This window comes from Boleophthalmus pectinirostris, unplaced genomic scaffold, assembly GCF_026225935.1.
Source record: "Boleophthalmus pectinirostris isolate CB_2022bp ecotype Guang Dong unplaced genomic scaffold, ASM2622593v1 HiC_scaffold_21, whole genome shotgun sequence".
Classification (NCBI taxonomy): Eukaryota; Metazoa; Chordata; class Actinopteri; order Gobiiformes; family Gobiidae; genus Boleophthalmus; species Boleophthalmus pectinirostris.
Genome location: NW_026571175.1, coordinates 8,741,324 through 8,756,218, shown reverse-complemented (window position 1 = coordinate 8,756,218; position 14,895 = coordinate 8,741,324). Strand labels below are relative to the sequence as shown.

Here is a 14,895-nt window from a genome sequence, read left to right as displayed (position 1 = left end):
TATGTGCTGGTGGGACTCTTGTTTCCCGGGGACATATTTTGGCGCGGCACCAGAGGAAGCCAGATGCTGCTTTGAACAGATCAGAGTTGGATCTCATAAAGTCTGTTTTAGCCGAAGGGAGAATCCAAACAAAACCAAATCGACCCAAAGCCCGATCAATCACAAACGCATCCGAGATTCAGGAGTTAGAAAGAAAAAAAAAAAAGAAACTAGAGATGGTTTTACATGCTTTTTTGTCACACGTCTTATTCAATCAAGATAATGGTTTCAGTGAATTCTTGTAAGGCAAATTGTGTAGTTTGGTCTTATATTTATATAATTATAACCTTTTTTCCTAATTCAAAAACATAGATGTATAGACTTATATGTGAATTCTTGATTCTGCTGTAATAGCCTGTAGTGATAGGATGTGAGTGTATTCCGTTACTTTGTCTAATCTGTGTAAATGGGGAAAATTTTAATTAAATAATATATTTTTTTACTATTTTGTTATTATTGGAAATTGTATGCACAGTCCAAAACTTCATATTTATGTGGCGACTTATTTTTAGTGGTGTACAGTAATCTCATTATTATTTATATTATAATTACTCCACCTTGGTGTATTCATGCGTTTCAGAGTTATGAAAAATGACGATGCTAATTTTTCATAACTCTTAAAATTACAATGTAAACAACATGCCATAACACATGAATATATTGTTTAGTTCTCTCTGTTCTTATTGGCTATTTATATATTTACCGTAAATTTGGGACTATAAGCTGCTACTATTTTCTCACACTTTGAACCCTGCGGCTAATAAAATGATGCGGTGAATATATGCACAGATTCTATGTTTGGCTCATTGTCGATTCATATATATGGTCTATGATTTGGAAACACAGTAGATACGTGCAGCCTGAGTGCAGAAAGCGCCACTGTCTGTTCTACACTAGCTACTGATATTGTCAAATAGTTCATCACTGTGTCATAAAATAAGTTAATGATGCTAAATGAACATTAGTGAGGAGGATAGGTCTTACCCATAGGCGTAAATGACGAGAAGAATCGTCTCAAACTTTAGTAGCTGAACATCCACTCATACCTGATTGACAGAACTAGCCCCGCCCCCGAGAGAGTCTGAAATCTGCTGAAATCCTCCAAGACTCTGACTTGATACAGACAGAACAGAGGCTCTTTCTGCAGGAGACATGCACAGCGGGGCGAGACGGGGGTGATGCACTGAGGAAGTTTTGAACAGTTATTTTGCACGTCATGCTCACGCCCTCCTCATGGAAAACACAAAGAAACACGGATGATGCAGCTTTTAAGTTAACGGTGATTGATGTGGCTGTGGAAGAAGAAAACAGAGCTGCTGCACGTGAGCTCGGCATCAATGAATCAATGGTGAGACGTTGTTAATGGCAGCGTGACAAACTGACTCAATGCAAAAAGACGACAAAAACTTTGAGGCAATAAAAGCAGATGGCCCTTGATAACGTTCTTGAAGACGTGGACACCTGCGGTTTATATTCAGGTGTGGTCTATATATGTACAATTTAAAAAATTTGTTAAAATTTCATAGATGCGACTTATATTCAGGTGCGCTCAATAGTCCGGAAAATACGGTACAATCTTTCCCAATCCATGTTTTATCACGTTTCTGTTTGTTTGTTGTACAGTTGAATCACTGTGACCAACTCATGGATACCTGAATTTTGTCTAATGTTCCTCTTGCCGTGTTTCCAGGTGGACTTTGCCTTCACCGTGTGGCAGAGTTTTCCGGAGCGGATCGTGGGCTACCCGGCTCGGAGTCACTTCTGGGACAGTAACAAAGAGCGCTGGGGCTACACGTCCAAATGGACCAACGACTACTCCATGGTCCTCACCGGGGCGGCCATTTATCACAGGTACATACACAAAATCTGCTTATAAATCGGAAAAAGCAATGGTGAGATGTTTGAGCAGATGAGTACACAGTAGTTACATTTGTGGTATAGTTAGACAGTCAGATAGATTGTTTATCACTGCCATTACTAGTTCATAAATTCCAAACTTGCATCTTCGTCATCAGCTGCTAAACCACGGCAGAAAAAAACATGTTGAAGGAACTTGTGAACATTATTTTTTTGTTGATAAAACTTGTGAGGAAATCTATCCATCCAATTTCAGAATGATACAAATTTAGGTCTGTATTTATTATTAGTTGCTACAGAAATCAACAATTAAAAACAAAATATATCTTTTAAGTGATGAAAAGTGTAACTGATGTGCATGAATAGTCGGTGGACAAAGATCTTCATTAAGACATGGACAGTGTGTCTTCCTCAGTGCAGCTTCCAACACAAAATAATGGAATGATTCAAACATCTTCCTCGAGAAATTTGTTTTCTTGAAATTACATGCAGTTTATTCATAAAATCTTCTTACCATGTGTTAAGATATTTAGTTTCTTTACACAGCCTCTGTGCTTACTCAATTTGACAATCTCACATATGTTTTCTATATCTTCCTGTCGTCTCCTTGGTCTTGGTGGTTTTTGTATTTTTTTTTTTTCTTTCAGTATTTTCTTCAAGTCGTAGCAGATCACAGCCTCTTTTCTGTCCTCTCCCCTCTCTCCCCCTTTCCTCTTGTGTGGTTTTGATAAGGCTGTTTGAAGCCGATGTTCAGATTGCACAAACTGTGGTCTTTGTGGTGCACTGCCTCCGGAAAACTTCCCCGACAATGGGCACCTTTTATGCCAAAATGTCACAGCTGGAGCGCCCCCTGTGTCCCGCGTTTGAACTGCAGCTGTGTCAGGTTTAATCCACTTCACTGTGATGAGACGGGGACAGTCCATTAATCTGGAGTCAGCCAATCAGGGCTCAGCAACGCCTCATCACTTTCAATAAGACACACCTTCAGTCCAAAATATAACACTGGAATATAATAAATGTCATTAAAGGTACAGGAGGTAACTCTTCCGGCAGAGGGCTGTCACCATGGAGATGTTATTGCTTTGCCTGCAATGTTCCACAGTATGGCATTAAAGTTATCTAGCATGTGTTTATTTAAATAGATGTTTTTTTATTGGTCAAACTATACATTGAAAACATGCATTCTTACTGTGAGTGGAATCAGCTCTCCACAGATCTGACCTGTAACTTGGCTTGGTGACATCTGCTGCTCCTCTCCATGGAGATACATTTAATGGCAAACTGTGCAGCGTTGCAGGAAACCAATACAATACTAGAAAACTTACATAGTCGTACCAGTACCTGCCTGTTGTAGTTGTAATTATAACCTGTTATAGCTGTAATTTGGAATATTTAATATTTAATTGCTGGTGCTATTTATGTGGTTTAAATGACAAGCTGAGATGGGTTGGGATGGGGATGTTTTTATATATAAAAAAGACATTCCTATTATTACAACTTCATCGTATATTGTATATTTTCTTTTAATGTTCCTAATAAAAATATTTGGAAAAAAATAAAAAATAAAAGTTACATAGTGAACCTTTAGGAGCAAGATATAAAGAAATATTATGGAAAATATATGTTTTATACAATATAATAAGGAAATAGTTTAGTTTATTTATTTAATGAGACAGAGACAGTACACAATCTACATTAACCTTAACCGGAGAGATGCTTTGTACCAGGCTGTAACACTAGAGCTCATTTCCACCTGTAGTTCCTGGGCAGGTTGATGTTATAGTTCATAATCAAACATACAAAGAGAATGTGTTTATAATGTCCGGGGCATCATAACAATTCTGTATTATCAATCACTCCCACTTCTCTCAGCATCTTAAAAACATCATCCTTATCAAAAGCAACATTCAGTTCATTCACTTCAGAGCATCACACTCTCTCCAGACACTCATCAGTTCACACTATGGGCACAGGTTTGGTTTGGGAGGAGCCACTGTTTCTCCAGGTGTGAAAATGTGCCATAGTTTGTACATGTGATCATCTCTGTTGGTAACATGTTCCACTGACTGGCCGCGCATGAAAAGGCCGAGTTTCCAAATGCTGTCCTGCGTTTGGGGATCCTGCACTCGCGCGCACATTGGATCGGGCGGCTCGGGAGTTGGTTTCAGTGCTCAGAGAAACAAACTGTTTTAGAGCAGCAGTGCCAAGATTGATCTTAAACAGCAGACAAACATTTGCGTGCATGATCAGGTTTTAGTTGGAATTTGTTGGTAAAAGAAAGTTATACACAAAGGCAGCAGTGTCCAACAACCCCTTATATGTATTAATGTGGTGTTTGAATGATGGTGCAGCCTCATTTTTGTCAGTCTACCTCAGGGCAGTTGTGGCTGCAGAAGTTACTGACCACCACAGAATCTGGAGTGAACAATTAATGCAAGAAATTGTGTCAAAAGTGTCAAAAGTGAGTTCAAATGTCTAGGAAAGCAAGATAATACTAATGCATTATTATTATTAAAGCCACAATCGAAATGTGTACTGCCCAAAGACACAACAGCAGTATTGATTTGATTGCACTACAAAACTTTAACTTCAAACCAGGCTGATTTTCTATTTGTGTATATGATTGCTGGGAATATGGAAGATAATTTGTTTCATCAGATTTTGGAATTTTAAATGCATACTTAGAATTTTTTAACACTGAATTATTTTTATTCTGAATTTTAGTTGCTGAAATTTTAAGTATACTTTTTCTAAGTGTTTAAAATTCAGTATAAACAAACAAATATAAACTTATAAATATTCAGCACAAATGTTTTTTCAAGCCCAAAAATTCTATAATCAAAATTCAGAGTGTAAAATTCGCAGTGAAAAAAATTCACAGGAAAGATACTAGATCGATCTAACTTAGTAACAAACAGGAAATGGTGCAGTGAAGCACTTTGAATGGTCAGAATTAGCCTCATCTCATTTTATTTCTTAAGTGTAAACCCCAAACACAGATGAGATGCGAATTTTACACTGAATTTTGACGGTTGAATTGAAAAAGTATACTTAAAATTTCAGCAATAAAAAAAAAAAAATCAAAGTGAGAAATTCAGCAGTATTTAAAATTCTAAATCTAATGAAACAAATTACCTTCCATATGTTAATTTGTCATATATAGATCTGAAATAAACAAACGTCCCCACCAGCAGATGTATGTACTGTGTAAGGCGTTGTTGTGTAATACTTTTGTTGCTTTACTCCAGGTATTACCACTTCCTGTACACACACTTCTTGCCTCTGAGCTTGAAGACCATGGTGGACCAGCTGGCCAACTGCGAGGACATCCTGATGAACTTCCTGGTCTCCGCGGTAACCAAACTGCCCCCCATCAAAGTCACGCAGAAGAAGCAGTACAAGGAGACCATGATGGGACAGGTAAAGGACCATGTCACTAGAGTTTAGTCCAGTCACTGAGGCTGAGGGTTTAACAGTTACATAAGGACATTACATCGACTCCTGGAGAGCGATCCTAACTTTAACCTAAACCTTAATTTATTTTTACCCATATCTGAACTTAACAGTATAATAAAGGCCCCATACGTGATGCAAATGTATATACAGTTTTACCTGCCATACCCACTCACGACATCAGCACAGGGACTAAACTGGGACTAAACCCGAAAATAAACCAAGACTAGAACAGGATTAAATCTTAAGGAAAAAAAGAGACTTCAAACTTTCTTTATTGTGGTCAGAGGTTGACAGAAAATTTTGCATGTCAAAAGTGGCCACTGTGAAACTGCAATAACTATTACCGCATTTTTCGGACTAGAAGTCGCTCTGGAGTATCAGTTGCACCAGCCAAAAAATGCATAATGAAAAAGAAAAAAACATTTAAATCACACTGGACTATAAGTCGCACTTTTCAGGGGAAATTTATTTTATAAAACCAGAGACCAGGAACCGACATTTCATCTTGAAAGGCAAGTTACAGTAATAACAATAGAAGAGAGAACAACAGACTGTTAACGTCACATATAAACTGTTCTTCAGATAACTATAACATAAACAACAGAACAGAACAAACTCTCCATCTCACTCCAAATCACTAAATCCATTCAATTCTTCATCCTCCGTGTCACTTCTGAGCAACTCGTCCTCGACCTCCAGAGGTAAACGGAGCGACACTTCTTCTTTTGCATAACTGTCGTCAGATTCAGCAACAGTCCCAGTTAGAAATATTCTGGCCTTTCTGAATCCCGACAGGATGGTTTCGATTGTCTTTGAAGTTCAGGATTTGTCGATTCATCCAGTGACTTCCAGGAAAGCTGCACGGTGCACCCTCCCAGTTGCCGCTTTCCGCCAGTCCCTCACAAGTTTCTCGCTAACTCCAAACTTTCCTTCTGCTGCTCGATTATCATTTTCAGCTGCATATTTCACCACTTGCAGCAGGACAGAGGCTCTTTCTGCAGGAGACATGCGCAGTAGAGCCAATAAAATGACAGTGGTACAGGAGTAATAGTAGTAACAGATATTGTCACACAAGCCTACAGCGCCCTCTCACGGCTGTCAGTGTGAAAATTTTAATATATAAGTCGCACCAGAGTATAAGCCGCAGAGCCACCCAAACCACGAAAAAAGTATGAATTATTAAAGTTAGAAAAATACAGTAATTAATCAGTGTATAAAGTATTTCAGTATATAAAGCCATACTGCAACTAAGTACTAGTCACAGATAGAGGAGTTTATATTATGATTGATCAACTCCTTGAGACTTAAAGCCTTTTGTCCATACCTGTATTTGTGTTCTCTCTGATTCTTCAAGCCCTCATGCTCAGGTTATGTTTTCTAATGATGTAAAATGTGACAAAAAAAATCCTATAACACCCCCTACTTTTTGACAACACTACACTAGAGTGAAGATCTAAGTGTCCCTCTGTAGCTGTAGTTTTGTCTCATGTCTGAGCCCTGGTCCCTCACACAGCTGGAGAAGCGCATGAATGATTCCCTTTAAAAGTTCAGGTCAAAGAGCTGCTGTAAACAGTGTGTCTGAGCAGAGCCACAGGAGCAGGGCTGTCTGAACACTTCACACTGAGAGACAAATGCGATTCAATTCAAACCTGTCCAAGACTCTTTACAAAAACATATCTTTTTTTAGTACTGTAAAACAAAACTTTAACTTGTAACTCTGAAAACCGAAAACAGCCCCTATTTGCTGCCATTCAACAGTAAAAATAAAGTAAAACTGGAATCAAAATCCAATCATTTCAAATCGTCAGTGGTCAGATTGAGTCTTTTTAAGAGAACCAAATAATCCTTTATCAGTTAAATCATGTTTGGAGTCTCTACATTATGAATTGGATTTTACTTTTTTGTCATTGAAAACGATCCGAAAATTAGAATCAGTTTGAGAAAGAAATGGCTTGTTTCTTTGACCATATCACTCAATTACACACAAGTAGATGATTGTAGAAGTGGAAGCTGCATTGTTTGACTTCTATTGGCACTGTAATAATAGCAAAATTCAAGAAAGAGTTGTTTTAGTTTACATAGGACAAAATATCACCTGTCCATTTAGGCTTAGTTTGATGTTTTTTAAACCATTTACACTGATACGCACTGGTCAGTTACTTGCAGTCCAGGTAAGATTGCTGAAATTATGTCATGGCTATTGCAACTTCAGCCAGTTCAGTCCCAATTCAAATAAATAAAAAGCATCAATCAATAGGTAAGAATATCATAACTAAACATACTCTTACAAGAGCCCATCCATCCATTTTCTTCTGCTTTATCCGGGGCCGGGTCACGGGGGCAGCAGTCTAAGCAGAGACTCCCAGACTTCCTTCACCCCAGACACGTCCTCCAGCTCCTCCGGGGGGACCTCAAGGTGTTCCCAGGCCAGCCGAGAGACATAGTCCCTCCAGCGTGTCTTGGGTCTTTCCCGGGGCCTCTTCCCGGTGGGACATGCCCAGAACACCTCCCGAGAGAGATGCCCAGGAGGCATCCGGAACAGATGCCCGAGCCACCTCAACTGGCTCCTCTCGACGTGGAGGACCAACGGCTCTACTCCGAGCTCCTCCCGTGTGACCGAGCTCCTCACCCTGTCTCTAAGGGAGCGCCCAGCCACCCTACAGACGAAACTCATATCAACTGCTTGTATCCGTGATCTCGTCCTTTTGGTCATTTCAAGATCCCATAAAACAATATACATATATATTAATAAAAAAAAAATTTTGCATCCATCATCCATCATATGAATACTAATGACAGAACATAATGAAGTAAAAGTAGTAGTAGTAGTACTGTACTTAAGAAAGAAAATTATTCAAATATTTCTATTGAACAAAATTCAGCACAAATCTTGATCAAAATCACTACATTTGAACTTTTATTAGATCTCACAAGCTGCACAAAATGCTTAAAATTTTTACTCTTTTAGTACATTTTTAAACTGGTACTTTAATACTTTTATGTGAGTAGATTTCTCATACTTGAGTATTTCTTCTCTCTGGTTTGAGTTGAGTACTTCTTCCACCACTGATGATGTACCTGCTGCAGTCAGTTCAAACACAAATGCACTTCACTGTTTAACTTCCCCTGACCTCTTCTTCTTCTTCTTCTTCTTCTTCTGCAGTCTTCTCGGGCGTCGCGATGGGCCGACCCCGACCACTTCGCCCAGAGGCAGACCTGCATGAACAAATTCGCCAGCTGGTTTGGCGCCATGCCCCTCGTCCACTCCCAAATGAGACTGGACCCTGTTCTGTTTAAGGACCAGGTCTCCATCCTGCGCAAGAAATACAGAGACATCGAGCGCCTCTGACAGGACAGGCCCCCTCCCACGCCGGGGGACCCCAGAGCGGACTGAAGAGAGCCAGCCGCCGAGGGGACGAAACCAGGGGCCCGCACCCAAACACTACTGACGTGAACTCATAGAATATTTTTTGTACGTGGGGAATGACTGTCACCGGCACAACAGCGGGATTCGGAAAGAGGGAAGATCGAAAATGTATTACGCATCAGGACTTCAGAGTTGGTTTGATTTCTGTACAAATCAGCTAATCGATTATTACATAACCATATCTCATTCAGTTATATCAATAGCACTGGTCGAGGGGTTTAAGAGGTTGTTCATGTTGTACACTTAATGCCATTTTTGTCTCTTCACGGAAATAGACAAATCATATTTTCTTTTATTGCCAATTGCCATATAAGGTTAAGCCCAAAATGATTCATACCCTAATGATGATCAATGTAATGGTTCTTGACCTTATTTTGTGGCATCCATTTTGTGTTCAGAGACCTAAAAACAAAAACTGCAGTCTTCAGTTTTATCTAGTTCACTATTGTCAAAGTATAAGTTATCTATTGATACTTTGCAGTGACACAGTTGGGGTATTCTACATGTATCTCTATGGTGCAATGTTCAGTAGTTAACGTAGAGACACAATGCACGCATAAGCAATAACTACCAAAAAAGTTAGTAAAAAAGAAAGAAAAATACTAAATGGATTTAAACGACACATTTCAGGAGCCTGTGATAGATATACTGTATTTTGCGGACAATAAGTCGCTTCGGAGTATAAGTCGCACCAGCCAAATGAAGAAAAAAACATATAAAAGTCGGACCAGATTATAAGTCGCACTTTCTGGGGAAATGTATTTTATAAAATGAATCGTCAGAGGACCTTACAAAATGAACTGATCAGTCACACTTCAGTTTACTATCTATCAAAGTTCACATATTCATGCTTCAAGTATTATCAGTTATCTATTGAAAAAGAAAGCCTTGTATCAGTGACACAGTTTTTTTTCCTTGAAGCAAAGGGATATTGTTAGTGTACTGGTCAGTACGTGAAATCATAGATGATGCCAGAACAAGTAGATTCATGTCAGTGGTATGCACTTGCAATGATGCATAGAGTCTATCACAGCATCACAATGGCATAAGACACAAGTTATAACTTTTCTGAAGTACTCCAAGGACTAAGAAGATGTCTGGATTGTGAATTGGTCCTTTGTGCATCAGGGGTTTCAAAAGGTTCTTCCTCTAAGAAATTTTTTTTTTTGGACATTCTTGTTTTTTTTCCTAGAAAAATTCACTATCTGATGTACTTGATTCACTACTGTCTGAATCATTACTTGATACTCTCCTGTCTTGGCTATTGGCTTTAAAGAGTGTTATCAGTTTTCATCTGAGCTATCGTCAATCGCTCAAATCAATCATCCCACGATTCTATGATCCTATGTTACTTGATTTTTGCATACTATTAATAGAAATAAAAGATATTATTATTCAAATTTGTGAGCAATTACAATTTGCAAAAAAGTGTTTTGTAATCCAAACCAAATACTTATTATATTTATATTTACTTATGTTATATTATAGTAGTTAGTATATAATTTTTTGCGTTCTGTTTGTTAGTAACTTTTAATTGATCAGCAGACATATTTCAACTTTTAATGTACAGCTAAATTAATTGTGGATTATTACCGTTTTTTGTTAATTGTGACAATAGTCACATCAATTTTTCATTCTTATTTTAGCTAAAAGCCCGATGTGCATAATGTTAACAGCAATATTTCCCTACCTGTTATATTACTTTCTTCAATAAATATGGTCAGAATGAACGCACATTTATCAAAGCATGGGAACTGGACTGTTTGAAATTACCTGTAGTATCTTTTTTTTGAAAATCCAGAAGAGACCAGGAATCGACATTTCATCTTAAAAGGCAAGTTATAGTAATAACAATAGAACAGAGAACAACAGGCTGAATAGACGTTAATATGTTGAAAGTTAATATGTTGAAAGTTATACAGATAATTATAGCATAAACAACATAACAAAAGTTTAACAAACTCACGATCTCACTCCAAATCACTAAATCCACTAAATTCTTCATCCTCTGTGTGACTTCTGTGCGACCTCCGGAGATAAACCTTAGATCCGTGAGGTAAACCACTTCCTCTTCTGTGTAGCTGTCGTCAGACTCGCCTTCAGTTCCAGTTAGAATTATTGCGGCCTTTCTGAAACCCTACAGGATGGTTTCGGTTGTCATTGAAGTTCAGGCTTTGTCGATTCACGCAGTGACTTCCAGGAAGGTTACATGGCGCACCCGCCCGGTTGCCATGAAGCTTTGTTTTCCATCCCCACTTTACCCCAGTCCTTCACAAGTTTCTCGCTCACTCCAAACTTTCTTTCTGCTGCTCAATTACCATTTTCGACTGAATATTTCACTATTTGCAGCAGAACAGGAGACATGCGCAGTAGACTCCGAAATGACAATGGTACAGGAGTAATAGTAATACTAGATACTGAAAATTTTAATATATAAGTCGCATCAAAGTATAAGTTCCCGGACAACCTAAACCAAGAAAAATAAAAGCGCGGCTTGTAGTCTGAAAAATACGGTAAGCATTTATGATCGTGTTTAGGAGTTTGATTTTCTCTTTCAGGTCAGACTGTGATAAAACAAAGCTCAAATTAAAGTCTAACTTGAGTCACAGAGCTTCAGACAGAGCAGTGCCTCCAGTTTGCATCACACCCCCAAGGAACGTCGATGACATCAGCTGCAAAGTGTCAATATAACTAACATTAGCAGTGAAATGATGGCACAAAAGTTCAAACATGATTCACAAAAACAGTAAGAAATCTTTTGTTTCATTTTGGGTTATTGCTTTGAGCTTGGGTATGAAAACATTTGGACTTAGCTTTTTTTTTTTTTTTTTATATATTTTTTGTTAGACCATTGGTATTTCAGACGGCTGTCCACACAGAGTTTTATCATGTCCTATGGCGGCACTATCCACAAATCTCCTTCCCATCGGTAAACAGCAGCATTCGTGCCTGGTTTCTCTGTGCTCGTATCACTTCTATAACGCTCTATGGCCTTCTCCGTTATCACAAAGATGGACCCAAAAACCACAATTTCATATCCCATTTCCCTCTCGTGCGCTTGTACTTTTCTCATTTTCACTTTTTTTCAGTCTTTCAAAGTGCGTTTTTGTGCGCGCGCGTTGCAGACCTGGCTCATCCGCCCATAAGCCCGCGCCGAGTCCATTTTGCCTCTGTTAGCGCAAATCCAAATGAACATTTCGGGGTTAAATGGTGCGTGACGCTGCTCCCGAGCTCATTCCGGCACTGGTAGTTTTTCCACCTCCCTTTTCTTCGTGACTTCAGACGGCGTCGTTTTGAGATTTGAAAAAAAGTCTGAGTGCTTTCATTAAAACTAAAAAGTGTCATTCTCGTCCTGTCTGCCTTTAGTGGACTTTAATTGTAACTTTTCTGCTGGAGGGTCTGTCATATTATTGTCTCTGTGGAGATGCTGTCACTTTATGTAAAATGTTCCGTAGTGTGGTGTTAAAGGTGCTGTACCTGATTTTTACAACCTCAAAAACATAAAAAACAGAGCTTCTTATCCAAAGCCCAAATATTCTTCACTTACATTTTGCATTTTGAACATCATCGCAGTGAGTTTCTAAGCACTTTTTACTACTAACCTTAAGGGCCCACAGCAGAGTTTTGCAGTGACTAGTATGCTAATGCACAGTTCCTGATTATTTTGCTCAAATGCATGGGAAAACTCTCAAACAAGCCCTTTAAACATATTGATTTTGCATTTATTTCACTACAGATGTGCTCAAAAACACACTAAAAAAACATGTATTCTTGCTTAATGTGAGTGGGGTCGCCTTTCCACAGATCTGACCTGTAACTTGGCCTGGTGACGCTACCTCCTCATCGCAATGAAGCAAAGTTTAATGCCATGCTTTGTGATATTTTAGGAAAAGCTACACAATCTCCATGGAGACAAACTGGACCCTCCATCCGAAAAGTTAATGCACCTTTACATTTGTCATTGCATTATTTATTTATTATTGTCAAATTGTCAAATGTTTGGGTGGACTAAATACCATATTACCAAGATCACCAGACTTCCATTATGCACTAGTATTTTACAAAGTTAAACACAAAACAACGTTCGTCATGGTTCATCTAAGGCAGTGTTCACATTTGACTTGGTTTAGTCCTGATATAGACTTGGGTTTGGTCCTGGTCCAGTCCTGGTCCAGTCCTGGTCCAGTCCTGGTCCAGTCCTGGTCCAGTCCTGGTCTAGTTCTGGTCTAGTTTTTGTTCGAGTTCTGTGTTTAGTCCTAATTTTTATATGGTGTGGACACAGCCTTAGACTTCCCTTAAACTTCTCCCCAAACTTGAAGACATATTTGTTTAGTCCTGAGGTAGACTTGGTTTGGTCCTGGTCTAGTCCCGGCCTAATCCTGGCCAAGTCCTGGTTTAGTCCTGGTCTAGTCCTGGTCTAATCCTGGTTTAGTCCTGGTCCAGTCCTGGCCTAATCCTGGTTTAGTCCTGGTTTAGTCCTGGCCTAGTCCTGGCCTAATCTTGGCCTAATCCTGGTCTAGTCCTTTTCTAGTCCTGGTCTAATCCTGATCTAGTCCTGGCCTAATCATGGTCTAATCCTTTTCTAGTCCTGTCCTAATCCTGGTTTAGTCCTGGTCTAGTCCTGTCCTAATCCTGGTCTAGTCCTGGTCTAGTCCTGTCCTAATCCTGGTTTAGTCCTGGTCTTGTCCTGGCCTAATCCTGGTTTAGTGTTGGTCTAGTCCTGGTCTACTTCCAGATTAAGTCCCAATTGTTTAAACTTGTTTTACACTCAGCACTGGAACTCCAAACTTTCGCCTATTTTTTGTTTATTCCTGACATAAATTGTTTAGCTAATAGCACGTTTTCTGCTGCCAATTTTTGTCCTTCCATTTGTCAAGCGCGTATTCACTCAGCCTTTAATTTGCCGAATGAGCCTGCACTTTGTGTCATCAAACGTCGCCCCGACCGCTCGCGTCTCCTCTTAACGCATCATAAATAAAGCCGTACGTCACATTATAATTGGCCGCTTCCATCTCGGAGACTGAGACTATCATTATCTGCTGAAGCGTTTGGAGACTTCGCGGAGAGAGCGGAGCTTTTAGGGGCCTTTTGGAGCCGAGCGGGCATCAGGGGCTTAAAAATGCGTCACTTTTGTCTTTTTATTTGTCAATGTGAAGTGTTTTCAAGTGTCAAGTGAAATCTGTTGTTTTTAGTGCCATGTTTAAAATGTGCTGCCAGAGCCTTTTAATGAGTTTTACAATACGTTTATGAAGAGTATGGCAGTTTATGAAGAGTATGGCAGTTTGAATCAGTTTGAAGATATGTGGGACGTCTGGGGAGTTCTTCTGGTGTTGTCAAATTTAATAATACTGAATTTTATAAGCGGTCTATTGATACTTTGCGGTGACATTACGCTGGGGGTTTACTCCGTGCATCTCTATAGTGGAATGCACAACAGCTACCATGGAGACACAATGCACACACTGTCAAAAAAGTTTTAAGATCTTCTGAACACTCAAGAAAAAATACAAAATGGGTTTAAACAACACATTTTCAAGAGCTTGTAATCAATTTGAGCATTCGCGGTCCTTTTTAGGTGTTTGATTTGCAACAAAAAGGTGAAAGTGACTAATTGAAAAACTGTAATTTTATGTGAGAGAGTGAAAAAAAACAAAAAAAAAAAAAAACCTCACCTTTTGTAGTTGCAACGAAACCCGCTCTTTCTGGTCAGATTGTGTTAAAATAAAGTCTAACAAGCCTCAGACAGAGCAGTGCCTACAGTTAGCATCACACCCCCATGGAATGTTGATGATCAGCTGCAAAGTATCAAAAAAAATTACACCTCTGAAAAGGAAAACAAACAAACAAACAAAAAAACATTGCTTAGAAGGTTCGCTATGGAAATGTCGAAGTGAAAATGTTATTTCTTTGCCTGGAATGTTCCACAGTATGACATTATTTAGTGTGTTTATCTCCATGAAGACCAACATCACCCTGCTAAGAGTAAGAATAAATATTTTTCATTCTAGAACAATAAAAAAAAAAAAAAAAACACCTGTAAGTGACTAAATGCAAGATAGATACACTACCAGTCAAAAGTTTTAGAACACCACCTTTTTCCAGTTTTTTACTGTTGA

General features: G+C 39.0%; 1 protein-coding gene across 1 annotated transcript in view; it reads left to right on the top strand.

Annotated features, from left to right (window-relative positions):
• The window catches only part of ext1b (exostosin glycosyltransferase 1b), a 353,934-nt gene extending 344,820 nt beyond the window's left edge, over window positions 1-9,114 (top strand). Inside the window, exons 9-11 of the mRNA XM_020939269.2 lie at window positions 1,730-1,890; window positions 5,145-5,316; window positions 8,516-9,114. Of these exons, the coding sequence (XP_020794928.2) occupies window positions 1,730-1,890; window positions 5,145-5,316; window positions 8,516-8,701 (519 nt within the window). The 3' untranslated portion in view covers window positions 8,702-9,114. The remainder of the gene's footprint in view (window positions 1-1,729; window positions 1,891-5,144; window positions 5,317-8,515) is intronic.
• The last annotated feature ends 5,781 nt before the right edge of the window (window positions 9,115-14,895 follow it).